The sequence below is a fragment of the Toxotes jaculatrix genome, chromosome 11, assembly GCF_017976425.1.
Source record: "Toxotes jaculatrix isolate fToxJac2 chromosome 11, fToxJac2.pri, whole genome shotgun sequence".
Classification (NCBI taxonomy): Eukaryota; Metazoa; Chordata; class Actinopteri; family Toxotidae; genus Toxotes; species Toxotes jaculatrix.
The window spans coordinates 16,012,651-16,039,908 of record NC_054404.1 but is presented as its reverse complement, the minus strand read 5'-3'; the positions used below and the strand labels follow the sequence as shown (position 1 = coordinate 16,039,908).

The 27,258-nt window shown below is 42.1% G+C and overlaps 4 protein-coding genes across 10 annotated transcripts in view; 1 reads left to right on the top strand and 3 right to left on the bottom strand.

Moving 5' to 3' along the window:
* Positions 1–864: 864 nt before the first annotated feature.
* Positions 865–10,032, bottom strand: LOC121189568 (prosaposin). 2 transcript variants are annotated; one of them, XM_041049836.1, is made up of 15 exons: positions 9,875–10,032; positions 6,508–6,641; positions 6,167–6,241; positions 5,947–6,072; positions 4,998–5,210; positions 4,777–4,920; positions 4,628–4,684; positions 4,260–4,265; positions 3,378–3,533; positions 3,166–3,258; positions 2,855–3,038; positions 2,501–2,664; positions 2,333–2,413; positions 1,926–2,033; positions 865–1,758 (listed from the first exon to the last, which is right to left on the bottom strand). In XM_041049836.1, exons 1-15 carry the CDS (start codon positions 9,906–9,908, stop codon positions 1,723–1,725), a joined length of 1,611 nt encoding a protein of 536 aa, XP_040905770.1. In that variant the 5' UTR covers positions 9,909–10,032; the 3' UTR covers positions 865–1,722. The 2 variants fall into 2 exon arrangements, with proteins under 2 accessions (XP_040905770.1, XP_040905771.1); XM_041049837.1 differs by lacking the exon at positions 4,260–4,265.
* A 911-nt stretch (positions 10,033–10,943) lies between these two features.
* mrps6 (mitochondrial ribosomal protein S6) lies at positions 10,944–12,771 on the bottom strand. Its single transcript, XM_041049767.1, has 2 exons — positions 12,299–12,771; positions 10,944–11,045 (listed from the first exon to the last, which is right to left on the bottom strand). Exon 1 carries the CDS (start codon positions 12,635–12,637, stop codon positions 12,305–12,307), a length of 333 nt encoding a protein of 110 aa, XP_040905701.1. The 5' UTR covers positions 12,638–12,771; the 3' UTR covers positions 10,944–11,045; positions 12,299–12,304.
* Positions 12,772–13,211: 440 nt separating this feature from the next.
* nolc1 (nucleolar and coiled-body phosphoprotein 1) lies at positions 13,212–19,346 on the top strand. 3 transcript variants are annotated; one of them, XM_041049761.1, is made up of 15 exons: positions 13,212–13,352; positions 13,677–13,732; positions 14,081–14,244; positions 14,363–14,469; positions 14,577–14,697; positions 14,820–14,947; positions 15,099–15,207; positions 15,367–15,504; positions 15,582–15,656; positions 15,761–16,120; positions 16,383–16,522; positions 16,655–17,579; positions 17,825–17,952; positions 18,115–18,198; positions 18,288–19,346. In XM_041049761.1, the coding sequence occupies exons 1-15, from the start codon at positions 13,242–13,244 to the stop codon at positions 18,444–18,446; spliced, it is 2,805 nt and encodes a 934-aa protein (XP_040905695.1). In that variant the 5' UTR covers positions 13,212–13,241; the 3' UTR covers positions 18,447–19,346. The 3 variants fall into 3 exon arrangements, with proteins under 3 accessions (XP_040905695.1, XP_040905694.1, XP_040905693.1); XM_041049760.1 differs by having other exon boundaries at positions 14,366–14,469; positions 16,383–17,579; XM_041049759.1 differs by having other exon boundaries at positions 16,383–17,579.
* A 2,839-nt stretch (positions 19,347–22,185) lies between these two features.
* micu1 (mitochondrial calcium uptake 1) overlaps positions 22,186–27,258 on the bottom strand; it is a 30,520-nt gene continuing 25,447 nt past the window's right edge. For all 4 annotated transcript variants that reach the window (XM_041049762.1, XM_041049763.1, XM_041049764.1 and 1 more), the window contains 3 exons: positions 25,514–25,622; positions 23,304–23,393; positions 22,186–23,094 (listed from right to left, as the gene is read on the bottom strand). In XM_041049762.1, the coding sequence (XP_040905696.1) occupies positions 22,934–23,094; positions 23,304–23,393; positions 25,514–25,622 (360 nt within the window). In that variant the 3' untranslated portion in view covers positions 22,186–22,933. The remainder of the gene's footprint in view (positions 23,095–23,303; positions 23,394–25,513; positions 25,623–27,258) is intronic.

The following is a 27,258-nucleotide window of genomic DNA, read 5'->3' as shown; positions in this document are numbered from 1 at the left end:
TGATCCCTCCTGGGGAAATGACAAAATTTTGAATGAAAGATTTTTAGGAAATTATGTTTATAACATGCTGCAAAATGTAATGGAGTAAAATCAAAAGTATGTATGTACAGATATGTTAAAAAAAATACTTAAGTACAGTAACAAAGTACAAATACTTTGTTACATTCCACCACTGCCAACAATATATTACTCACAGACGTATGTCCCTTCTAGGTACAGCAGGAAGAGAATGAACCGTGAGTGAGCTTCTGCCCCTCGGGATGCTTATTTGAAAAACCTTGATTTGTTGCTGCTACAAGAGCCAGTATACTTAATTTGTGCTGATCAGATCAAGTAACCCTTTTTAATTTCTATTTTATTTGGAGAGGGGTAGTCTAAAAGGTTACCCTTTATGGGTATCTGTCTTGAATTTAAGAAATGTTGACTGTTAACAGGATTTCCTGTTTTTCTGATCTTATACTTCAAGTTGCCTTTTGGGACATGCATACATTCGTACATATACTTGCCTGTGGAGAAGATTTATTACAGAATCATGTAAAATGAACAATAATGATAACAATAACAATAATAAACAGAGCTTTGGTATCGGAATAGTATCCGTATCGGCAGATATCCAAATTCAGGTATTGGGATCGGATCAGAAGTAAAAAAATGTATATTGGTGTATCCCTACTTATGAAGTTAAATGACCTGGACTGACTGCTGAGGCTGCACAAAAGTCTGTGTCCTAGTTTGCAGAAATGGCCGCCATGTAATAAACAAGGGAGAAGGTTTTATTGTTATTTTTGTTTTGTTTGTTTTTTTATGACAAGGTAAGTAAGAGTAAGTTTAGTTCAGTTTAAAGCAAAGGAAAACAATGAATCGGAGGATTGGGATCACTTTAATTGTTAAAAATTTACAGATCAACTGACAGTTGGCTCTGGGTATGAAGCAGACAATTGAAATTCGAGATGCTTTTTGAATGTTAGAAACGCAGTGATTTACAAACAGGAGGAAGAATGCAAACAATGGGAGGCGAGTGGGAGGTACAACGTCAGACTAATTACCTCCATTTGAGCTCCTTAAACACGCAAAAACATTTGTCTACAAAATAGAAATTTGTTTAAAGGATCAGACATACTGCTAAAAGTAATGCCAGCCATTCTTAACACACTGAGCTGTCTCTCCTTTTTGCAAGCAGTTCCTCCAGGGAAAAGGAATTGAATACAGCTGTAGGGGTGTGGGGTGGTTTCTAGACCCATTAGGACAGCAGCCATCTGGTGCTGTGATAACATTATACAACAGGTGAAATGAATTGAATTTGTGTTCTTACACACACGCACACATACCAACCTCACCCAGCAAGCCATATAGAGAAACGCAACCCAAATGATGCAAATCTGCAAAGCCCAACAGTGAAGATTTGTGTCTTCTGCTCAGTGAAGCAGCAACAGGCTGAGCTGCAGGCCACCATACACATAATCATAGCTTTCCTGCCCCCCCCCCCCCACCCCACAGGGGAAAAAAAACAAAACAAAATAACACAAATGCCCAGTCCCTTTCCACCATGTCATCATTCAAAATATCAAAGTTAATTTAAACATAAATTGCAGTCATTTAAGTCTATTTAAAAAAAAAAAACAAAAAAAAGGAAGTCAAGACAAAAATTAAAAGTGTGAAGCAGCACTATAGTATTTTCTTTTAATTCCCTATAGGTTAGCTTGTGCTGGTCTTCCTCTTCCTCTATACCCACACATGGCGTTTGCAGTGAGCCACAGCCTAAAAGACAGAGACAAGTGGTTGGACAGGCTTGTCAAAGCAAACATGTAAGCAAAGTAATGTAAAGTTCACATTATCAGACACAAAACAATCTGTTGTGATACAATCAGTTGTGATACACAAGGGAATTATCTAAATGGGCTCTAAGAGAGAGCTTAATTACTCACGTTGCACTGAGTTGCTGTCTCCATGTTCTTGCACCAGAATGCAGGTCCCCAGCTGCACTGCTCTGCTCCCAGCAGCTTGTGCACAGTTTCAGGGCAGGCTCCTAATTTCTGTTACACACACACACAGTTCAAATACTAAACTAGGCTGCATGGATGTAGTGGCAGCTAAATATCCCACTGACTGTTCATTCCCAACATTTCATGAAAAAAATAAAATTAATAATAACAATAAATGACACTATCTGTACAGTCCAGAGTAAATTCCATTCTTCAAAATCTCCTGGATTAAAGAGTAATTGTGTTTCCTGGCATAATCAAGAAGTCTCAAACTTCTTCACAGTCAAGATAAAGTGTTCACATTATTTGTCTTGTTGTTTAGTTATAAATTAATATAGTTTACTCCTTACCATGCACACAAAGTCTGGGTCGAGCATCTGCAGTAACAGCTGGACAAGCATTGGCTCATACTGTTGAACCATTTGGTCACACTGTTGACAGACACATAGGGGTTAATGCACGGCTGTAACATGAGGACAAATACATGTTACGCAAGCTAAAAAAGTGCAGCTACTCACCTGAGTCTGGAAAGAGTCGGGCAAGAAGCTGCATACTTTTCTCACAGCCTCCTCAATCTGTTGCTCCGTAGCGTTCTTCTCCAGAATGCCGTCGATGTAAGTAACGGCCAACTTGCACACGTCGCAGTAGCCACCAGCCTTGAAGCGAGTCTGGTCAAGTGCAGCTGCAAAGAATTACAACAGAAAAAAATGGTTTTACCCATATGTGGAAATACACCTTTGGTTTCACAGAGGTAAATAAAAACAAATGATACAATAAGGCCTTACACCTGTGCACAGCATCTCGGTAATGACTCCGCTGTCAGCAAAGCTAACATTTGCATTTGGTGTATGCTTTGAAGAATGAGGACTTACGGGCATATGCACGGCTGGCATCATTGCAGAGTGCCAACACTGTGCAGACAGTCTTGGGGTCAGCCTGTTGCACCAGCAGCTCAATAATGGCCTGGCCATAGGTCTCAATCAGGTCCTTACACTGAGCACTCAGACTGGAGGGCAGGAGTGAGCACACCTTCTCCACAGCTTGAATCACCTCCTCCTGAGACAAAGACAGATGGGTCAGCTTGACACCAGAGCTGACTCTAAATAAACACTCCTATAGTACATTGGCAGCAGTTTTGTGGAGCTTATTTTTATGGCCATAGTGGATACATCACACATCCCACCTCTGTTCTCTGATCCTCCAACATAGTCTCCAGCTGCTTCATCACAAACTCACAGATGGCACATGTTGGAGAATCATGGACACGCACCATGGGCTGCAACACAAAGAGGCAATGTCTTGTGCATGTGCAATACTTCATCACAAAACTGATTTTAATTTTGTATCAGTATCAAATGCTGATAAGTCAACAGTCAAGTATCCACCGTGACTTACCTTAGCAGACTCCACCTTGATGGCAGGGAAGAGCTTGAGAGCAGGTACAGTCTTGGCAGCGGGCACAGTCTTGACAGGCTGCAGCTTCAGCATGGGAACGGACTTCTTCATAGCAGAAGCACAGAAGCCAGCATGGACACAGATATCCTTGGGTTGCTGAGGACAGAGACAATAACTTTAGGACACACAGCTAAAGGTGGACAAAACTTGCCACACTGCATGCTGCGAGCATAAACCATGTGTTTCTAATCCTCATACCATTCCACAGAATTACCACCCGTGCATGTTAGTCCCCCATCCCCCCCCACAAGAAAAACAAACAAAAACAAAAAAAACCACAACCCAAAAACGGATATCTAATGCAGTTTTCTTTTACCAGTACCAAACACAGCACAACAAACACCCATACTGGCCAAAAAAAAAAAGTTTACTTCTGCAGCCCTGAACTTAATGTTTAAGAAAGACCAACCATTTACAGAAAAAAAGATGGTGCTTTATTTTTTAATGGAGACAGTCACTTCAGTGTTATGAGAGACCAGTGCATCGATCATGTGACTTGATCATGCACTAAGTCATAAGATCCAAGCATACTTTGACTATGACAGCACTGTATGCTCATTTGATGTGAAGAAACAGGAGAGGATCTTAATGAGGCCCTTAACTAAGCTGTTCCAACAGGCACTTTAGTGTCAAGTCATTAGTCAAACAAGCAGAGTGTTCAAGTTAAGTGAACTAGTGTCACTCATTATTTCATCATCACTTCACATGCATCTCTACAGTGTGAGGTGAGTAGCTCTAGTGGAGTGGACAGCACAAATTTTTTTTTTTTTAAAAAGCGAGAGCTAAGGGTTAAGAGGCTACAGGCTGAGCAGAGAGACCTACCTGTTCCTGGTGAGCAGCACACAAAACCCAGTATGGGAGAAAACAGAGCAAGACAACATGAATGGAGAGGAGGAAATTAAAGAAGAAACACAGATGAAAAAGACAACAGAAATTAAGAAAATAAAGAAAGTAAGCGATTCAAAGATATGAATAAATTCAGTCAGGAAGCCAGTGGGTGCTGGACATGAGCTAAGCACCACCAACTTCATAAATTACCACATTTAGTCATTAGCTTTGATGACCAGTTCATTGCTGAATATTAGAATATAATGGCCATTCATGTTATAATGTGGCTTATGTATGCTAAACATGAAAACGTCTTTTAAAAATCAGTGAAGCACATGAAGTGGAAATGTTTGAAGACTCACCATGGACATAAGCTGCTGAACAACAACGCTACCATACTGGCTGACATACTGCTTGCACTGCAATGAGGAAGAAGCAAAGTTAATATCCTGCATTTCCAGAAAGAAAACCACAAATTTAATCAAAACACCGCCACTTGTGGGACTCTCACCATCTCAGACAAGCCTGGTCCCAGCAGGTCACACTGGTTCTCAATATTCTCAATGAGAGAGTCAATAAATGAGGAGTTTGCCTTGGCCTCGGCTTGAGCGTCAGTCAGGAACTTGATGCAGTCCTGGCACACGTTGTCACTTTCCTACAGGGTAGGTAAGATTCAAAATGAGGGCAACACTCAACAACAGGAGGAGAACATAATGTTGTGTATGTAAGTACCTGCTTTGGAGTCTCTTGTTTAGGGGCCTCCTGCTTGGGATTCTGGGGATAGAGCAGCTCAGGCACATTGAGGAGGAAAGGAGCCACTTGCTGGGAAAGGTCGACCTGGGGGATTTCATTGGACATGAGCTGCTCCTGGGCCTGAACCTCAGCCAGGGCTGCCTGCTGAGACTTACAAAGCCCCATGGCACCACACACCACACCAGGATCCTCCTAAAAACACAAAGCTTTGAGTTACTTCAATAACTGGCACATTTTAATTGTCACTTGATACTGTTGAGCTTCATTTAAAAATGTCACACACGTTGGCTGTAAGCAGCAGAAGTAAGTACTTAAATGACTCCTAGCTTTACAGCATGGATGATTCACACAATCAAACGAAAAACTGAAGCTGATATTTAGAGAAGTCATGTTTTATTTTTGTAGGACCTGTACAGAACTGTCTTTCGCTCCCACAGCTGCTGTAGCAGGTGAAAGCTGACACAAAGAAACCTACACCAAATGCTCTCCCAGTCATGGGGTTTAGTATTACACAATGACTGCTCTGTTCCCATTTAGAGTTGGACTCACTTCCCCATCAATAGCGCTTATTCAGCTCGCTGCACTTTGCTCACAGCCTTTTTCTTTTTTGACACCAAGGGGCAGATAGACCATTTTAAGAGGTTTAGATGAAGCTGAATGATAAATTAACAGACAAATCAAACTCCAATAAGCTTTAATAAGATCTTTGGCAAAAGTTGTTTAGAGGTTTTTTTCAAAAGCATCCAATATGTTTCTGAATGCAAGCATTGATTACCTGGTAATGGCAAAATTAAAGATGCTAATTTGTGTTGGCCCTAATCTAATGTTATTTCAGCTAGTTGCTATGTTGTTCGACCTTTCAGCACTGAATCCATAATGAATTGGAAGAACAGCCCAAGGCCTGCATAAACAGGTTGATGGTGCTCACCAGCTCTCCAGTAATGATTCCCATGATGATGGGGTAGTACTCATCCACCATCTCCTTGCACTCTGCAGACAGACTTTGATCAGGGATGAGCTGGCAGGCCTTCTCTAGGTACCCAAGAACCTCACCCTGCAAACACAGAAACCAGTCTTTGTTTAAATATAGGTTTGGTAAAAAGCAACTCATTTGCTTATTGCACAAGTTTTTTTTTTTTAAATCTTACCTCAGTGGCGTTGTCCTTCAGTATCTGGTCCACCACCATCAACACCTCTTTACACAAGTCACATGGCACTGTTTTCTGAAACCAGACAAGTGGATGTGTGAAATAAAAGCTTACAGAGTACAGAATACCCCAAATTCTCCACGATACAAAAAATAAAAATAGTTTCATTCATTTATTTATAAATGAGAGTGTGTGATACACTTCAAAACAGAGGAACCCACAAGGGAACAATCTGCTGTTTTTTTTAGAATTAAAAAAGAGGAAAAAATATATGTATGTGTATATATATGTATATGTATGGCACGTGTCACTTTCACAGGAAAAAAAATATGCAGTCTCACCATTTGGGGCTTGTTCCACACATTCTGCTGGCAGTGACTCACAGCTCCGCACAGAGAAGCCGTCTTTACATTCTGACACCAGTAGGGGGGGCCACGAGCACACTGCTCAGTGCCCAGCAGAGGGGTCGCTACAGCTAGAAAGTAGGCAAAAAAAAAAGTAAGATTTCATACTTTTAAGAAACTTTTACTAGAGATCAGAAATCAGACACATGACAAAACCATATTCCTGGGTATGTTATTCCTGCTTAACGGGGGGCACACAGAAATGGTCTCTAATTCTCCAGAATGGACATTCTGCTTCTTCCTTGAGGTACAGTTAGTTGTTTTACACACTCTCAAGCCATCTGCACTAGACAGACATTTTAACAAGTCATCTAGATTTTAGATGATCACAAATGTGCAGGCAACATTTTCTCAGACTGAATTTCTGAAAACTGGTTTAGCTAAAAGTAGATACAACAGTTTACCACACTATTTATCAGTCTGCCTGGTGATGACCGAAAGGAGAAATTCAGGACTCACTAACTTCCTCAAATACATTACAGGAGGAAGAAGCTAGGAATTTAATTTTTAACCATGCAACTGTGTGGCAGGTTTAATTTGGAAAAAAAAAACAACAACTCTGTAGAGAAAGAACACAAGATGTGTGGCCCATGACAACAAGTAGTGTTGTATTCTTTAGTTAAACTGAACTTAATACCTCAGAGCTGCAAAGTCTGATAAACATGAACAACTTCGCACTGAAGAGCCCAGAAGTATTAGAAATGACTCAGCACAGCTGAGGTCAAACAGGATTTTTTTTTTCCAGAACGGCAGCCATGTCATTCCAGTTAAGGATTGATTCATTTTGACATTTTAATAATGAAGAGCACTTGTCAGTCTGTTAGGTAGTTATCTGACACGAAAGCCTGGTCCAGCCTCCAGTCTCCCTAAACCAATCAAATGCTAGTAAGTCCTGTTGTTAGGTAAGCCTACAAATTGATCTCTGAAAACAGTACTCCTTCAAAGACTGAGCATTGTGGGTCAGTAACCTGCCTAAATGTTTTGTAACTGCTGTGAAGAGAAAACAAACTAAATCCTGTTAGTACATTTCTAAGTCGCATATGCCTCTAAATCTGGCATGATTTTCCACCACCAACCACCACAAGCCAGACTGACAGTGCCAGTCAGAGCAACAGATCAAGAAGAGACATAACAGGGGGGACTATTTACATGGGCATCACAGTTGAAGAACTGAATAATTAGCGGTTATGCATATAGTGAATATATTATCTTTTGGGCTAATGCAAACTGCATTTCACTGAAGTGAAAAAAGAGAAGTGGGAAAACACCTAATGCTTTGCTGTACTGCTTCCTGCTTTCTCTATTACTTTCTTAAGCCTTCTTTAAAAAATAAAAATAGATTCAGATCATCTTCACACCAAAAGAGCTACATTTAGAAATATGACTAAAATGCTTTACTGATGAACATGCCTAACGCACTGTACTTAGGATATAAACTGATCCCCATGCAGGCGTTGTGAGTGGCCTGCGGCAATAACGGCCAAGAATTGGAACCACAGGTGAGGCTGTACTGACAAACCTTCAATCACCCAGAACTATGAACCCCCTCCCGCTATGCATTCATACCAGTGAAGTGCAGGCAGGAAACTCCCTGCCTCCACTTCAGTCACATGAGCAGTCCAACAAAATAACAAGCTGTTCTCAGGCAGACAGACTGTACCAACAAGGACATCTCTGGATATGATTTTAGGACTGTAGTTAAGCATTTACAGTTAACAAGGCCACAGAAGCTGAAAATACATGCTATATATTTCTGTTGGCTACAGCAGAAAAGCAGGTCACCTGTTAGGCAAAGATTATTAGTTTTATGAGAGGCCAGCAAAAAAAAGGCTGTAACATCTTTGGCATATTTTTGCCTCACTGTCTGTGAGCGTGACTCCGAAACAGAAGAGCTCATCATAATGTGAGTGACTCGCATTATGACATTACATGTCACAGCTAAGCACAAAGGCTTTAAGAGGGAATTCAGATTGCGTTGTTCAGCAACAGCAAGTGACCTGTAAAACTGTTTCAGTGTATCAGGCTACACATTGCTTTAACCCAACAACCAAAGACTAGAAGAAAGCAGACATAACACTTGTTGAACAATATGATTAAGCCCTGAAGCTTATGACATGAACCTCTTAGGAATGCCTGTAGCAAACACATGCAAGAATGTGGATGTACAAATAAGACTTCTTATAAAATCAATAACTTAAACCAGAAGTCAAACTGAAGATAAGCACTAAATACACGACTATCATGACTTGGAGGAACCGATATTGCCAGTGGGCTGCAAGAAACTCAGCCTCTGCTCTGATAAGAAGTAAACAAATGACATTCATTTCAGATCCATATTTCAAATGTCACCAGATCAAACCAACAATATTTAAGGTATAAATACCCTAGTTGTTCGTAAGTTATGCTTAGCATTGCAGCAATAACTCATATCTTGATTTCACTGACCCAGATTTGTTTGACCATAAAGATAAGTCAGACAAAACGCACACGGAGACAAATACAGTTGTCAAAACAGAAAGGAATTCAGAGGAACCAAAACTGAGAACAAAACTTTTAAGGTACTGACATTTTACTGAAAAGCTGAAATGAAAGCTGCTGGTTGAGCGGATCTATCAAGAACTTCTTAGCAAAACCAAACCAGGGGTCAACAAAGAACCACATACAGGACTTCATCTGCTCACAGCAGGTTGGGCGGACCAACCCTGAATGAGTTTCTGTGTGGTGTTTTGTCTTAGTATAGGCCAATGTTTTCTCTTTAAAACATTGGCCTATACTAAGACAAAACACCACACAAATAATCTCATCAGGGTGAGCTAGCCAGATGCTCGGGTAACTTGCTTTGTTGTTAGATTACTACATCTCCACAAAAAAATACTGACCTAAGGCTAACGGTGTACCGATGTTTAGCTAGCCAACTAGCGCTAGCTTGCAGGCTAACGTTGATAACTGAGGCTGCCAGGCCAACAACAACGCATTTAAACCTAAAAGACAAACGGTGAAAATTGACTTAACACGACTTCTTTACATCTTAAGCACATATGTAGACATTTGATCTGATGAGCAAAAACACCTGATTCGTGTTTAATAAAATCATTACCACATACAACCCAGCGTTTGCTGTGGGTGTTAACATTAGCCTATTAGCTACTGTTTACTAAAGCTAAGGCTGCGTGAGCTGTTTCCGCGTTTTGATGTCGAAACGCACTTCGTTACACAACCACAGTCCTGACCTGACAACTGTCTGAACATTACCACCGACCATGTACAAATCAACATTAATTTCCTCCTTGAGTACTGGCATTACCTGAAGACACGAAAAGCAGAGTTAAAAGCAGCATAACTGCGCTGTTTTCCCGGCTCGCCTGTGTTTGTCTCTGAGGTGTGTGAAGTTGTCTGAGGAGCGGACAGCACTGCAATGCAGACGGTGGGGCTTGTTGATGCCTTTATGTCTCACTGTCAGCTGACGACTCGAGACATGTGACTCTGCCTCAGCTTTGCTGTGTCTGATGTGATCATTTAGTTTCGAACATCAAGTCTTTCAAAGTTTATTTGAAAATACTTTTTTTTTTTTTTAAATCCAAACACACCCACATCTAATTAACAAGCCTGTGAAACAAATGAGATTTTTCATAGTTGTACAGTGGTTACACTAGGATTTTTTACTTTGCACAGCAATAGTTCCAGCGGTGGCCACACAGCCCATCGCTTCTAACATCAGTTTTTTTCTCCATATTGAAATAAAAAGCCACTTGAAAGTCAACAAGACTCAGTGCTAATTTCCGCAAATTTAAGGACGGCTGTTTAAATTCTGATGACAGGTGGACGTACACAACAGAAATGCAATTCCAGCCAACTAATAAAATTCATCAAGCCTGAGAAAGTCCCTGAAAAACATTGGTAATTTGATCTCTTACAATAATGCAAAGCTGTTTAACTTGGTCAGATGAGGACAACTCACCCACACTTCAATGTAACTGTCTTACAGAACTTTCTCAGATGACATTGATCAAGGCTGGATGGCTTTATAATAATACAAGGTAGGTGGATTTTCTATCTGAATTAAAAATAAATAATATAAATATAGATATGCTTTTGAAATTGCAGTACTTGAAGCTGACTTGATGATTTCACAAAGTGAAATTCATTTCACATGAATTCAGAAAGATGGTCAAATAAATCAATACATTTATTTCAAATTAAATTTTAACACTAAGTATTCAGTAGTGATTGGCATCCAGTTGCCAATCACTACTGTCAATATAAGTCAAATTATTATTCCAATGAAATGTTTCACAAACACTTTACTACACATCAAGTGAAGAACAATGTCTAAGCTGTTTTAACAAGTAGTCAAGAAAAACTTGCAACTAAGATAGAAAAAAAGTAGTTTATTATGACATAACATCCAAATGCAGGTCAACAACTATGGAAAAGGTCAAAGATGGAAGCATCTTCTGGATATGTGCTGTGAAAACCTGTAAAAGAAAAGGAACAATGATTACATTGGCTTAAGTTACAGCACAGTCAGCACAGCATGAGTTCCATAAACAGAAAGTAAAGGGCACCGACTGCATGAACACGTTTAATGAAGTTGACTCACTGACCGCATTTTAGAGCCTGGATTAGGTCATATATATCTAATACTGGTGTATCAGCTATTTTTTAAACCATAATAATATAGTATCAACATTTTTGATAAAGATCAACTTATTTGTTTTTGAACTGTGCTCGAAATATGTTTTGAGCATGAAATTTAACAAGTGGAAAATTAACTTGACAGCGCTCTCTGGTGGACAAACTATATAATGGAGGCGATTTCCTGCAAATCAGCCTACAACAATGTATCTGTGACAAAACAAATAAGCCAGTAATATCAGCCAAGCCAACATATTGGTCTAGCTCTATGACATTTGATCATATGATCACACATATTGGCACAGGCCAGGAAAAAAATATTTCTAACACTGGTGGTGCAGAATCTTTGATATGTAAGCTCTTGGATTTTCATTTCTACAGACAATTATTCATCTTTGTTAACTACAAGGAGGCCACCGCCTTTAATTCTTACACTGTTGTTGTTATGTATATAACTATTTAACTTATTGCTTCGCAAAGGTACCTTTGGGCAGAGGGAGGACAGCACCTTTCAGACCCTTAACGTCCAGGCTGACTTTCACATACAGGAATCTTAAAGAGTAATTCACTTGCCATTTTACAAACTGAGAATTGCTTTTGTAGTTTTGGACATCACTCCCATTGGGTGTAGTTGGTAGCATTTCATCCAAATTTTATATCAAATCCACAAATCTATTAGTCGTTAAAAAACCTATGGCTGCCCATACCTTCTTGAGGGACAGCTCTGCTGCCTAATGTCATCCATAATGGCTCCACGAAGCTAAACGGATTGCTTCTTGTTAATCGAATCTGTACTGATGATGAACTCCAATTGACTGAGCTAGCAGCTACACTTTGTTTTTGTCAGTTAATGCACGCAAACAGCAAAACCTTAGATGTCACAACTATACAAATACAATGGTTTGTTTCATCTCTGTTTTTTATATCTTAGATTGAATACTGGAGCTATCCATGCATGGGGCGGTTACATGGGTTGATAAAACAATGCTAACTCTTTGGCGACTTGTGCACACCTGCGAACGAAACCATTGCTCCTGCAGGCTTCATTCAACAGATGCATGGCTAGTACTGATTCACATCTGACATTCCTTACGTTCAGTCACTCTTTGGGACCACAGCAGTTACTGTGGGGAACCTCGGCGTCCTTCTTCAGCACAGTGGGCCTCACCACGTCCACATCACGGTGCAAGTGATTCAATAAGCCTGGGACGATGTCGGTGGCTGCGTAGAAATCGACCAGAAAGTAAGATCCGCGGCTGTGCCTCATGTTATGTTTGGTTATCTTGTAGGGCAACAGTCTCTCTCCCAAGTTCTCCAGGTCCCTCACCACGGCGCCCCGCTCCATCAAAGTCTCTACTGTCCGCCGGAGAGTAGCAGCAGTCTCCGGCCGCTGCATCGCCTTCAAGATCAGCGCCAATTCGTAGCGAGGCATGGCTTCAGCAAAGAAGTCCTCGAATCACAGCTTTAATTCCGCTGGCTCTGGGTCAGTGTCATTGCCCGACTGCTCCCTTCAAAGACGACCATATTATGACACGAGGAAAAGGAAAGGTCTTTGGTGATGACGTGTAAAGCATGCGCCTTTATTGACAACGACATGGCTGACAATAATCTAAAAAATAAGAGGAACGGTTTATAAAATGTGGCGTTAAACAATTTATAAGTCGAATTTAATTACCAGAATCTAATGCTGGTTTAAAAAAAGCCAACACGTTTGGACTTGAAAGCGTATTTTCAAAACATCATAGGGCAGTAAAAGCTTCAATTTCCTGATACCACCAGACCTATATTTTTTAATCTAAGCCATAACTTTTATAAATGTATATTTTTGGACAATAGTTGGTGCAATCGGATGCGTATTAAATATAATACGCTAGCAAACAAACATGGGTTAAATTAACCTGTGAATTCAGTCCAAAAAGTGGGTCAGATGTTTTTCCAACAATACTAACCATCTAATCTCCGAAGAGGGTGTCGACGTTATCATTGTGCGCCGGGTTCCCGTTACTTCCTTTCCTTCCAGAAGGAGCGTGTTGAAGATGGCGGCGCAGAGCTCGGTGCCGAGTGATCTTTATAGATGCGTGTATTCTTTTCTGCTGAATAACAAGTTCACCAAGGCGGCGCAGCAGTTTTTGAAACAGACGAAAGTGGTAAGCGGCTCGTTGTGTGGTTGACAGACGGCTTTACCCACCGACTTGTTTCCAGGTGCTACGAGGTGAAGTTGTCCACACGGACAGCACGAGGAGTGAATCAACGTACTGAGACCGCGCGGCCGGATGAGTTAACACGTGTGCGGGCTCACGTGCAAGCGGTGTATCATGTGCCACCTGAGCTAATTAAAGTTTTCATTTCATAGATCGTGAAGGCAAATCATACAGTGTCCTGCTTTGTAGGGAAACTGTGTGTTAAAACTGTACAGACTTTACACCTGGAGGTAATTGGCTAAATTAGTGCTCCATGTGTTTTCTCTGCAGACTCCACAAGATGAGAATGAAGAAAACCTCGTCAATATCTATAACTTCTGGGTGAAGTGAGTTATTGTTTTTTTCACTACTCTGTCAATGTTAAAGTGTATTTAGTTCATATCAATATTGACTAATCTGGACAATATGGGCAAACCAGAAGTGTGGGTCGTTTCTTTTTCCTACTCTGTCCAAACTGAAAAGGCAATAATCGACACCAAGCATTGCTTTAACTGCTGACATAATAAGGTGACACTTACTTGGTCCACAAACACTTTGTGAATTTGTGATTGATGGAAAATATCCCCATATCCAGTTAAAATGTACTTTAATAGCTAATTTAATACCTGGCCCGTGGACGGCAGTTAAAAACTAGCCACGGTTGCTTCCTTTAATGTCACTGTTGGTCTTCCTAGATCTCCTGAGGCTAAGAAACGAAAAGCACCTCTTAATGAGGGTGAGGCCGCCAATGGTCCATTGGCCAAGAAAGCAAAAACCACCCCAGAGAGCTCCAGCAGTGAGGACTCAAGCAGCGAGGATGAAGAAGCTGTTTCCAAACCAACTAAGGCAGCTCCTGCAGGTGATAGCAGTGTGTTTGACACAGAGAATGGATAAAGCTGGTTGAATTCTGTCTGTAATGTGCCATTCAAAAATCCTCTACAACATTATCAGATTCAGTTTCTCTACATTTGTGTTAGCAGCCAAGGGGGTGCCTGCTAAAGCAGCAGCAGCTACTAAAGCTGCATCCAGCAGCAGTGAGGACTCCAGTGACTCAGAGGAGGAAAAGAAGAAGGCTCCTGCAAAGGTAGGAGGAAACATTCAAAATAAAGATGCATCCCACACTTAGCTATTGCTGCAGGGTTAAAGCTATTGAAGTTTATGCTATTATTTAAATGTTGTTTCTGCTTGTAGGCTCCTGTGAAGCCGGTGGCTGCTGCTCCTGCTGCTGGCAACACGAGGAAGAAAGACAGCAGCTCTAGCAGTGAAGAATCTGACTCTGAGGATGAGCAGCCTGCTAAAGCCCCTGCACCAAGTGAGTTTATTGGCAGATGGCATTGCTACTGAGTTAAGCAACTGTCTTTAACTGTGAATTAAAATTAAGCTGACGATGAGAATGTGCCTTTTTTTCTAATATAATTTAACTCTAAATAACAGAACCAAAGGCAGGTGCAGTCACAACATCCAAGCCAGCTGTTCCTGCTAAAGGTGCAGGTCAGAAAAAGCAGGAGAGCAGCAGCAGTGAAGATAGTTCCTCAGATTCTGAAGATGAAAAACCAGCTAAGGTATGTTAATGAAGCTGGCCATATCTTATTATTACACATTTTGATTGTTTTCATTCCAGAGTTTAGAATAATGCCACCGGAGACCAATCAGATATTGACTGTAGTAAGTAAATTGATACAGCAGACTTTCTTACTTAATGTGTCCTGATAGGCTCCAGTCAAAGCCACCCCAGTAAAGGCTGCTGCTGCTGCAGCTGAGTCAAGCAGTGAAGACTCTTCATCTGAAGATGAGGCTCCTCCTAGCAAAAAACCAAAAGCAGGTGTGGTATTTTTACTATTGTATGCCTTGTTGGAGGTTATGACTACAATCACGTGGTCCAATCTGGAATGATCTCAAAGTGATTAAAATATTGTATGACTGTACTGAGGCTCTGTTATATGTCTATTATGGCCCTGATCCTCTTCCTCTGTCTTGTTAGGAGCGTACAGTGCAGTCCCACCTCCTGCTTCAATCCAGAAAGCGCCAGCTGCACCAGCAGCCGCCAAGGCCAAGGACAGTGACTCCTCAGACAGCAGTGACGACAGCAGTGACGAAGAAGAAGAGAAGAAAGTAGCTGGTAAGAGGTGTTTGTCTTTCTTAGCTTGATTTTCAGTGCTTTTAATGCTCTGTCTAACAGCACTGTAATCCTCATAGCGAAACCTGCACCGGTAAAGACTGCTGCTACCAAACCTGCTGCAAAGAAGCAGGAATCCAGCTCTGAGAGCTCAGGTAACAAATGGTACTTGAGTCAGACATTTTCTACTCTGCTTGACCTGATGTCGTGATGCTGGACATGTGACAAACATATTTCTTCGTGCCTGTGGTTTTTCCAGATTCAAGCTCAGAAGAAGAGGAGGCAAAGAAGCCTGCTGCCAAAGTCACCCCAGCTAAAGCAGCCCCAGTCAAACCTGCTCCAGCCAAGGCCACTCCTGCTAAAAAGGAAGATTCAGATTCAGACTCATCAAGTTCGGAGGATGAAGAGGAGGTGAAGAAACCTGCAGCGAAGGTGACCCCTGCTAAGGCTGCCCCAGCAAAACCAGCCGCAGCTAAAGCTAAACCTGCTAAAGAAAGCTCCTCAGAAGAGGATTCCAGTTCGGAGGAGGAGGAGGAGAAGGCAGCAGCAAAGAAACCCGCAGCTAAACCTGCACCTGCCAAGACTACTCCAGCTAAAAAAGATGAGTCCTCAAGCTCAGGTAAGAGATGCCAAAAAAAAAATGTGAGCTCAGCATTTCTTGAGGAATTCAACATTTCTTGTAATGCCTTACTTTTGTAAATGTCTTTGCGTGTTTTGCTTTTGATCAAGGTTAGAAGCCATCATTTATAATCCATCATGAGAACTGATATGATTTAAAAATCCTTTTTTAAACAATCCTTTTTCCTCCTCTGCTTTTCTACATACATTCATGCTTATCTGAAAAATGTTCAAAACATTGTTTTTCCTTCATCTCGATTCAGATAGCAGCTCTGAAGACGAGGCTCCAGCAAAATCTGCCACTAAAACTGCAGCCCCACCGAAACCTGCCGCTGCTTCCAAACCCCCAGCCAAGGCAGCAGAGAGCAGCTCTGATTCAGAGGACTCCTCTGAGGATGAGGAAGAACCGGTGAAAGCAAAGGCAGCAGCTAAACCAGCCACCCCGGCTTCAAAGCGTGCAGCCCCTCTTGCAAAGCCTGCTGCAGCAACAGCAGCAGAGAGCAGCTCAGACTCTGACTCCTCTGAAGACGAGGAGGAACCAGCTAAGGCCAAGCCTGCAGGAACTAAGCCTGCAACCCCAGCTTTAAAGCCGGCTACCCCTGCAGCTAAGCCTGCTGCTCCAGCAGAGAGCAGCTCAGACTCTGACTCCTCTTCTGAAGATGAAGACAAACCAGTCAAGGCTAAACCTGCAGCAGCTAAACCAGCTACCCCAGCTTCAAAGCCAGCTACCCCTGCAGCAAAGCCCACTGCAGCAGAGAGCAGCTCTGACTCTGATTCTTCCTCTGAGGATGAAGAAGAACCAGTGAAAGCTAAGCCAGTGGCAGCAGCTAAACCAGCTACCCCAGCAACAAAGCCCGCCACGCCTGCATCAAAGCCCGCTGCCGCGAAAGAGAGCAGCTCCGACTCTGACAGCTCAGACTCTGAGAATGAGGCCAAACCTGCAGTCAAGAAACAAGCTCCAGCGGTATCAGTGGCCAAGAAACCTGCCACTGCTGCCAAGGCTCCTGCAGACTCCAGTGAGGACAGCTCCAGCGAGGAGGAGGAGCCCAAGAAGGCAGCACCCAAGCCCAAGCCCGCAGCCACAAAGGCAGCTGCTGCTCCAGCAAAGAAGAAGGCTGAGGAGAGCAGCTCTGAGTCCTCGGATAGCTCTGATTCTGAGACAGAGACCAAGTCCACACCTGCTAAGCCAGCGAATGGCAAGGCAGCAACACCCAAGACAACCAGTGCAGCAGCCAAGGCCCCAGCAAAGCCAGAAGAGTCCTCATCCAGTGACAGTAGCTCTGAGGAGGAAGAGGCCAGTAAAACTACACAAGTCAAAGTACAAAAACCTGCTGCAACAGCAAAGACAACTCCGACAGCTAAACCTAAAGAGAGCAGCAGCAGCTCCTCAGACAGTTCTTCAGATGAGGAGGAAGCACCACGCAAAGCAGCCACAGCACCCACCACCCCTGCAACAAATGGTACGTCTCAAGCAAATACTGAACATGATGTGGCCATTTAACCGGGAAATTAAATGTATTTATGGGTAAATGGCACACTCAACCATCACGCACAACCATTACAAGAAGGTCACTCTAATCGCCTTTTTACCCCATGTTTATTGGCCTTTTCAAGTGTGTAATTTCATGCATCCTAGGTTTATAGAGCACTTGTAGCATTTACCGGTACACAATTGTTCTCCTCTAATTTCCTCTGATTCACGCAGGTACCAAAGGAAAGAGAAAAAGAGACGAAGAGTCGTCAGAAAGTGAGGAGGAAGAGACAGAAGTCACAACACCAAAAAACAAGACAGTAACAACGACACCTCAGACTTTCCCTAAAGCCAGTAAGAAGGTAAGACATGCAGAGACTTGGTCTGAGGCCTGAGTTGGAAGTGAATGTTGGGTTTTCTAAAACAACTTTTGTTAAAAATACATACAGCTGATGACTTCTGGGTAAAAGTGTTTTCTTGATGAGAAAAGAGTCAAACTTTGATGGAAATACCTTGTCTTTCAGTCTTCCAATATACCCTTCCGAAGAATAAGAGAAGAAGAAGTAAATGTGGATCCCCGTCTTGCTGACAACTCCTTTGACGCAAAGGTAAGCATTCTTGCCGCAGCATTGCACATTAAGATCGCTGAGTCGGCCGAATAATTTACCATCATGTTCATCTACCTTTGCAATCCCAGTATGGAGCCAAAGGGGACTGGGGCGAGAAAGCTAACGACGTGCTCCGGTTCACAAAAGGCAAGTCGTTCCGCCACGAAAAGACGAAGAAGAAGAGGGGAAGCTACCGCGGCGGCGCCATCTCAACCTCAGTCAACTCCATTAAGTTTGACAGTGACTGAGCGCCTTCTAGCCTTGGTCCCTCACACCTGAACTGAACTGTACTGTACCTTTGTGATCAGGACTATCAATTTGTCTCCTTCCTGCCCCTAACATCCAGTCCCTCTGTCATCTCCACCCAGCAGCAGCACGCTGACAGAAGAATGTGACCCGCAGAGCTGAGCTGACTTACATTTAGTTTGCTGCCCTTAATTTGTAATGGAGACTGTTCATTTTATCTCTGTGGCAGCAGGAGAGACATGTACCCAGCTGTGACTGTGACTGTACTGGTTGACATCTTTGTGACATTATTACACTTATAGCCACTAGGTGGCTGCAGGCCTCCTGTTAACGGTAAAAGGCCAATGTCTGTGTTGGGCCTCTATATTCTTTCTTGTTTTGACTTTTTCCTCTACTTTATTCTCAAATGACAAAATGTCCTGCCATTTTTTTTCCCATTTATCTATGTATGAATGACATCCGATGTTTTGAAAAGGCAGATACTGATTTTCAATGGATCACATGGGTTCTTGAATTTTGTTTGGTCGTTTTGGTAATTTTTATGTGACCACATTTAAATGCGGAGAGGGTGTGTGCTCGGGCTGTTTCTCGCAACATTACATAAAAACGTTTAGGGAGTAGAACAGTTTTATATTGTATATTTATTAAGTTTTATTCCATTTCAACTTTTAGGACCTCAGATTTTTTTCTCCATGCTATTCTCAAGCCATTTTGCTTTCTGATGTTAGGATGCCCCTGTCCAGCCCTCCCTGCTCTGTGTGGTATTGAATTAATTATTCACAAATGTAACTGAGAGCCATGATTGTTTCAATTATTTGAATTTACTGTATGTCATTTTTTTATTACCAGTTCTTGTAGCTGTTATTAAAGACCTAACAGAATAAATGGTGGTGTGGTTGTAATCAGGATTTTTATTATTAATTTTTAGTCTCTTTACTGTCTTCAAATTAACACTGACACTTGTAACTTGTCTTCAACAGAGCAGGGAGAGCTTCTGCCAGAGCTGAATTCACTCATGTTGACTGTACAGTTTTAATGTGAATCTCAGAAATGGGATGGGAAGTCTCTAGACATCTACAAATTACAAGCTGCTTTCTCAGTGGTTTCAGACATACATGCCTACAGTCATTAGCTGTGTTATTAAGAAATGGTCCTGGGGATAAATGTGTGATATTCACGTAGCAGCATTTTTTTTTTCTAAATTTCCAACAGGCAAGGAAGGGGGAGGGGGCGGCATACTGAAAAAAATGATCAAGCTCTCAGAAAATGAATGAATATCTTACCAAAGCCACTGGATGGCAGTCAAGTATAGCTGTGCTCCAGTACTGACTCTGAGTTGTAAATGTGAAACAGTTTAATACATGACTATCACCTTATTACTTCAAGCCATGGGACAGTATCGAGGGTGGATGCTATGACCAGGCCTTACACAAAACATCAGTACACGTGATAGATTCTGTTTCACAATAAGCAAAGGAAAGGCGAGGTTTGTCAGGAATAGCAGGTGGAGTGTTAACAGTTGATGGCTGCTCTTTTTAAAAGGGATGCCCCACCAGTTTAGCATTGCACGTCCTTAATATTTTGAAACATGAGGAGACTCCTATTTGTTGCTTTACATTCTTATTTGGCCTCTTTAATCTGTATAAACTCATCTTATTTCACTGTCACGGCAAAGACACTCAGCTGGTTCTCACTACAACCTACTGGTCTGGCCAGGTTTGCCTCAAGGATACTGAATCCTGGATGTCTCGGAACATTTTACAGCACAGCAGTGGTAGTTTGAAATGATTTTAGCAGCTCCTGTCACTGCCTGCTTAAAACAAAATGATATGTGGTTGTCTTTCTATGTTGCCAATAAAAGCTGGTGTTCTTGACAATGACAGCATTGCTAAGTCGGTGGATTGCATCACAAAACTGAATTCCTTTTTTTCTAATGCTGCTGAAGCTCTATTTTTTATTTTTGTAGGTACGTGTGTTTATTATTTTTGTATTAAGTTGTGATACTTGACAGATGGCACATAACATATGGCTTAATAAAGCATACACTTGCTGCATTCAGTGTGAGAAAAAACCTTAATTCCTATGTACACCTGGAGAACAGCACATGCACTATCCATACAGTTCACATATATACACACACTGAGGAAATGTTGTGTACATATCTGTGCCTACACATAGAGAAGTGTTGACTTAAGAGGGAGATCTACAGTCACACCAAATATAGTCTCCCTGCCAAGTCTGACAACAGTTAACCACTGAGCGTAGCTCCAGCGCTCAACAAGCAGAGAAATTTGACAGAGCGTGCTTGCTTGGGGTTTACATGGCTGAGCTGCTGAGGAGGAAGGCGTGCTTTACAGCTACTGTAGAGCTTTTACCAGGCAATTTTTTCAGTGCACACTTGACGCATTTGGAGGCTATGCCGTTAGGCTACATGCTGTGGTCTACAAAGTCACTATGAACCACAGGAGCCTTCACTGAGCTTGTGAAAGCAGAGTTAAAAAGTATTTTTGCTTTGTAATTGGAGATGAAAATGGTTAGTTCAATTACTGATTGACAGAAAATGACTATTTTTTAGGCAATGATTTTAATTTTGATTTATTTGATGTTCTAATTATCAGACACATATTCCACTCAGTCTTCTCAAGTGTGCACACTTGGTTTTATAGTTTCATTCAATTAAAAAAAATATTTCTTTGGGTTTTGGATTGACATTACCTTCAGCTGTGCAAAATTATAATGGGCATTTTTTAAATTAACAATCAACAGATTAATGGTCTAGTCAAATGACTTGCAGCCCCAGTTATGAAGCAACTGCTGTTGGGAAAGGCTGCACAGCAGATAAAGGTTTTGTGTAAAGAGAATGAGTTACTGTGGCAATCCAAATAAAACTATGTCTCCAAATTCAGTTTTTACAAATATAAATAGGTTGAGAAAATTCTCCTACTTGTTAAGCTAAATAAACAATTTAAAAGCCACTGGATTAGTTAAAGAATGCATTTTTACAAAGCTGAAAACAAGCAGTTTTTGTTAGCTCATGAAAAGTTGACATTTTGGAGATACATAGTTTTCACTGGACAGCTGAGGGCAGGGACAAGGGGCGTGTTGTAGAGTTGATATGACAGTGAGGATAAAGGATGTTCAGTTAAAAATCATTTTACGTTCCATTTGATTGTAATGCCAGACTTAAGCTCTGGAAAGAACATCGGTGAGGAATCCTGATGAGGGGCCCTTCAACCTAATCTCCTGCCTAGCAATCGCTTCTGAGTGCCACTTCCGTCTGTCAGCTGCAATGTGAGCAAAAGAGTAAGCCAGCTCGTTTCAGACCAATGCAGCACCGCGCATGTGTGTGTGTACACAAAGGGGCTGCAGGACAATCTCTTAATGGGCAGCAGAGGCCGAGGACTGCCCATCCTGTCCATTTCAATTAGACAAAACTGCTGACTGCTTTCGCGTGCATGTACACATACGCACACACACATATTACCATTTTTCTTCATTTGGCATGCACTCAAAGCCACTGACTGCACACAATCAGCCATGCATTTTTGCCTAAAATGTTACACCCCATTTCGTTACGCATGACAAATGACTTCCTTGGTGCCCCATAGATTAGTCTCGCTAATCCCCCACTGTGCTTTTCTCATTGTCAGAGAGTGAAAATGATAACATGGCAGAACAACAATCCAACTTAACAAGTCAAGCAGAGCAGTTGTTCAGAAATACAGCTTAATCAGTTCTACATTATTAAAACATCATATTCTTTAATAGAGCATTTCTTTTACCATCCATCTTATATAAAGTGTTTTAGTGAGCTACAATAACCTGAAGAACACGCGCTTTGTGTGCATGGTAGAGCAAGACGAGAATCATTGATCTCTTATGGGACATAATGACAGGAGTAAAGATGCAGCTGGAGCCAGTAGAGTGAATGAAGAGGTGCTAACAAGATTACAGACTTCTGCTCTCTGTCCCACCAAAGAAGTAGCTATGGGTCTGTTGTCAGTATAGAACAGACATACTACAGCATTTATACAGCAGGAGGTCAAATAAGATTGATTTCCCTCCTTGTGTTGCCTTTTGCAGTAACATGTTAAACACAGATATCAAAGTGCTGTTTTTAGGGTCATACCCATTGACACAGCAATCCTCTCTAGAACGCTGCAAAAATACACATACAAAGTTTGACTGTATATTTTAAAATATACAAATACCCATGATGCCTTAGTCAGGAAAACTAGAGATACTTTTCAGGACACACTGCGCTGTGTCAGCATGCTTCAGTCACTGTATTGATAGCTTGAACTACAACGACATGCGTTAATGATTGATGATGCCCCTCAGAGCTGCAGTCCTAATGAGTTCCTTGCATTAATTGTCTATTTAAATTCACGAGACCTGTTGAAGGAGAATGCCTTTAATGCTTTGCTGTGTTGTTGCTTTATTCACACTGTGTCTTTCGGTCTCACTTGCACGTTCCCTCCTGTCTCTATTATGTCTTTGGTGTGGCAAAGTCCCAAGCGGTATCCTGGGCGCACTTCCACATGGCACGCACCAGCCGAGTGAAGCCCATGTCCTTGGGTTTCTCCAGCCCACGCATCAGCCGCTGTTTCATAATGGCTATGAACTCCTTATTGCTAAGCTCTCCATTCCCTGAGGATGAAAGAGAGCGGGAGTAGAGAAGGGGGAGCAGGGTGACGGACAACGGGGAGGGAGATGATGAAATAATAGAGGAAGAATAAGTAAGGAGGAGGAGATGACTTCCATTTACTGATGATTTCTATCTGTCAAGCGGGGGCATTATTTTCTTTCCATAAATATTTACAGTGAGAGAGCTATGATGAACCTGTCAGCTTACTTACCATCACAGTCGAACAGAGCGAACACCACATCGCACACATGATCCGACAGCTCCACCTTGGCCACGGTGCGGGCCACCTGCTTCATGGTAACTGGGAGACAGAGAAGGAGGGAACCACAGATAGAGAGACTGACCATTTGTGAAAGAGAGTAATAGAGGTGCGAGTGGACACAGACTCATATGAGCCAGCTCATAAATGGCCCATGTGGAGGACATTTCGCACAATTGCAAACTGCTTTGGATCGATAGCAGGCGGGGCTCCCATTCACCGGGACAACTATCTGATAGAGTCAAGACGCGAGAACGAAGGGGCTGAAAGAAGGAGGAGGAGTAGACGGATTCAGGACAGGCAGCAGAGAGTGAGACTGGCTGGGAGGAATAAAAAAAAAGATGGAAGGTGGGAGGGGGGTGGAGGTGTGCAGAGTAAGAGAGGGAAATGAAATGACACGGACACAGGAGGGAAAAAAAGCCTCAGGGTCATTTCAGAAAAACAAATAGAAGATAAAAAGCTTAAAAAAAACTTCTTAGTCTCCACAAGAATTATTGATTATCAGGCTTCAAAAGGTACACAAGTGGAGGTGGGAAGGTGAGGATAAACAGAGGAGTATGAGAAACAAGAGAGAGAGATAGGATGAAAAGAATAATGTCTGACAAAACCTTCCTGCAAAGAGCTGAATCACTCCAGCAGGAATCTCATTAGTGGGCTTCTTTTCTACCTTTCTCAAATACAATGTACTGTGCTGTTCCAGATAACACACCCACATCAACGGATTCGACAACGAGATGACAGAGATGATAGAAAAATGTATAACAGAAGACAGAAATACAAGAGCTCCTTTAGTCTGTAAGAGTAGGAAGAAGGCTTCAGTGCCCGGACGAGGATGGAGGATGGAGATCTTTCACAGACGCATGCCTGACAGCTCTCCACAAACCCACAGCAGCCTGACGTTTTCAATATCCCTCCACAACACACTCACACTCACACACCTACACCCACACACAAGGCTTGTTAGCCATACTCTGGAAACAAGCACATCAGGGTAGACCCTGCACTCCCTCAAAGCAGAAGCTGTTTCATCAGTGAATCAGAACTAATGGATGTGCGGATACAAAACATATAGAGACAGATTGACGGACTGAACTGCAACACATGAAGGAAACACTGACTCATCAAACAATCGCCATATTATAAAACCCACAGGTCCTCGCTGCCTGTGCTGCTCTCACATTAAATTGACTTTCATTGTTAGGATCTGAAAGATGAATTAATTCAGTAAAAATGAATGTGTTGAGGAAGATAAAGGAAATAAGAATAATTGAATGACTTATTTGACGCTTAGTAATTGGTCTTCTTGAATAATCATTATAGACACATTCTTCGGGGGAGAGGATACAGGCTGTTATCCACAGTCAGTTCTCTGTCTATAAGATTTTCATTAACCTAAACCCCATTTATGTTGCTATTTATAGTCAGTATTTTTCTACAATAGCCATACAATGTATTTACATTAAGTAATTACCCCTTTATAGAGCAGTTTTCATTGTTAGCAGCTGAGAACGAGAACGGAACATTCAACTGCATTGGCATCACATTAAAAGTGTTAAAAGCCACTGGTAAAACAATGGGTGGCTTTTGTTGTGAAGAAGCCAAGGAGCACAATTTATTTGTCACATAAATAGTGCTATCGTTTATCGGTATCGTTTATCAGAAATGTGTTTACAAAACAAGACAAGGATAATTTTCTGGATTTTTTGACAGTGGATAAGTTTCTCTTTTTGCAAAGGAGTGATGGAACGAAAGAGCCTCTTGCTCAGGAGAGTAACCATGTAATGACGGGTCAGCCCAGTTTCTCGTCTCCTTCCCCCAGTGATGATGTTGCCATGTGTCAGTGAGCATCGGTAGCCTGCACTGTCAAGTCGGAAGTGATCTGTCATGTGTGCGTGTTTGTGATCTTTGGATTTAAGCATGCGCTCTCCTGCGGGCCTGGAGTAGGAAGCGGTAGACGATGGATGGATGGAGAAACAGATGACAAATGGCTGAGCTATGATTGGGAGCAAAGCCAGGCACAAAAGAGATGCGGGAGGCAGATCTGGCCGGAGCGTTAACAGCTCTGAGAGACAGAGGATGAAAGTCACAATGGTTAAATCTAAAGGGGAGTAATTAGGAGGAAAGAGAGAATGTCAGTGGAAAAAGGGCAAACGTGGGTGTACCTTTATCTATGGAGGCTCCGGCCATGTGGTAGAAACTCAGGGCTGTGTCCACATCATTCACGTTCTTTAGGAAAGTAAAGAAATTCTCCACCTCCTCAAATGTGATGCCCTGCACAAGAGGGGAAAATATATATTTAAAAAAAAGGAAAGAGTCTGGATGAGAAACCCTGTGACAAATCAGGAACAAAACATTCCTGCAGTTCTACCTCAACCATAGGAGCACTGCATTCCTGTGAAACTCAGCCAACCACCGTCATGACAAGAGCTGCAAGTGCACAATGCCATTTTCTGAGCAGCTCAGCAGTGTGACACAAATGACGAGAGGAAGTAAGCAGAAGCAGTCCGCACACATGGATGAACAGGGGAACAGACGGTCTTAAGACACACATGCACATGTATACATATAAACAGATGCAGATGTACGGTCACACAGCTGCCACACTGCTGATGAGCTCATTTGCAAAGAAAAGTGAGCAGCTGGTCTTAGGCAATAAATAACACTTTCCTCATTTACAGTACATTACAGGTGATACCAAACGCTGAGAGACACACAAGCGGGATGGGAAAAGAAGGGTTAAAATGAGAACAAGGGAAAGAGAGAGAGAGAGAGAGAGAGAGAGAGAGAGAGAGAGAGAGAGAGAGAGAGAGAGAGAGAGAGAGAGAGAGAGAGAGAGAGAGAGAGAGAGAGAGAGAGAGAGAGAGAGAGAGATGTTTACTGCAGTTTAATTCCTTAGAGAGAGAGAGACAATTCTGGCAGCACCCAGCCTCATCTTTTTCTCATGCCTGGGAGGATCGGCAGCGTCCCTGCTTTCTGTTCTTCTTTTCTCTGCTAATCACTGCACTTAAACATCAGACCTGCCTTACCGTAGCTCACTCTGACATCTGTGGTGCTTTAATGTATACCAACAAGCTACTATGTGATGCTTGTTAAGGTTAAATTAAATAAAGAAAAAAAAACAAACAGAAAGGGGACATTTTTTTTTTTTTTGCTGCAGCACCTCTGGGGATACAATACATACGGGCGTAACTTCAGTCAATTGACTGATGGGGATCATTACAGTGAAGCAGAACCAGCATGAAACCAAAATTCATGCTGAGCATTGGAAACAGAAAATAGGCATATACTGAAGTTGGCTTTAAGCCCTCCACATATTTAATATTCTTACATTTTTTCCCCTGTTTGGTCTTGTCCCCGTGGAGCTGTTTTACTGCTTAGAGTAATGTGTCTGTGTTTGGTGAAAGAATGGGTGAAGGAAAGGTAAAACTTTTTTTTTTTTTTTAAGAAACCTTGCATGGCAAGACTCAGCCTGAAGTACCGGTAAACTAAGCTGAACAAAGAGTAGTTGATTGATAGAAAAGTAAACAAGGAGAAGGACAAAGCCTGAAACAAACAGAGAGTGTGAGGTAGGGGAGATGCTAAGATAAAAAGAGAGTATGGAGAAATTCAGAGAGAGGTGGCTGACTAATTTGTGGCTTTTTTTCTGAGCACTGGCTAATCTCTATTTGGTCACCACAAACAGAGACAGTGGAAGGCTGAGGAGTTGGGGAGAGTGAGGGTTCGGTCAGTTGGATAACATAAGGCTCTGAATGTGGTGTCTTCTCCCAGTGATGTATTACCTCTCATCCCGTCTCTCTCTCTCTTTCTCTCACACACTCACAATGTCCCAGCACAGTCTCCTTTTCCCCTCAGGCACGCACCGTCTGTCACGCATCCTTGCTCGTAGACCAATTAGTTAAAACACTCG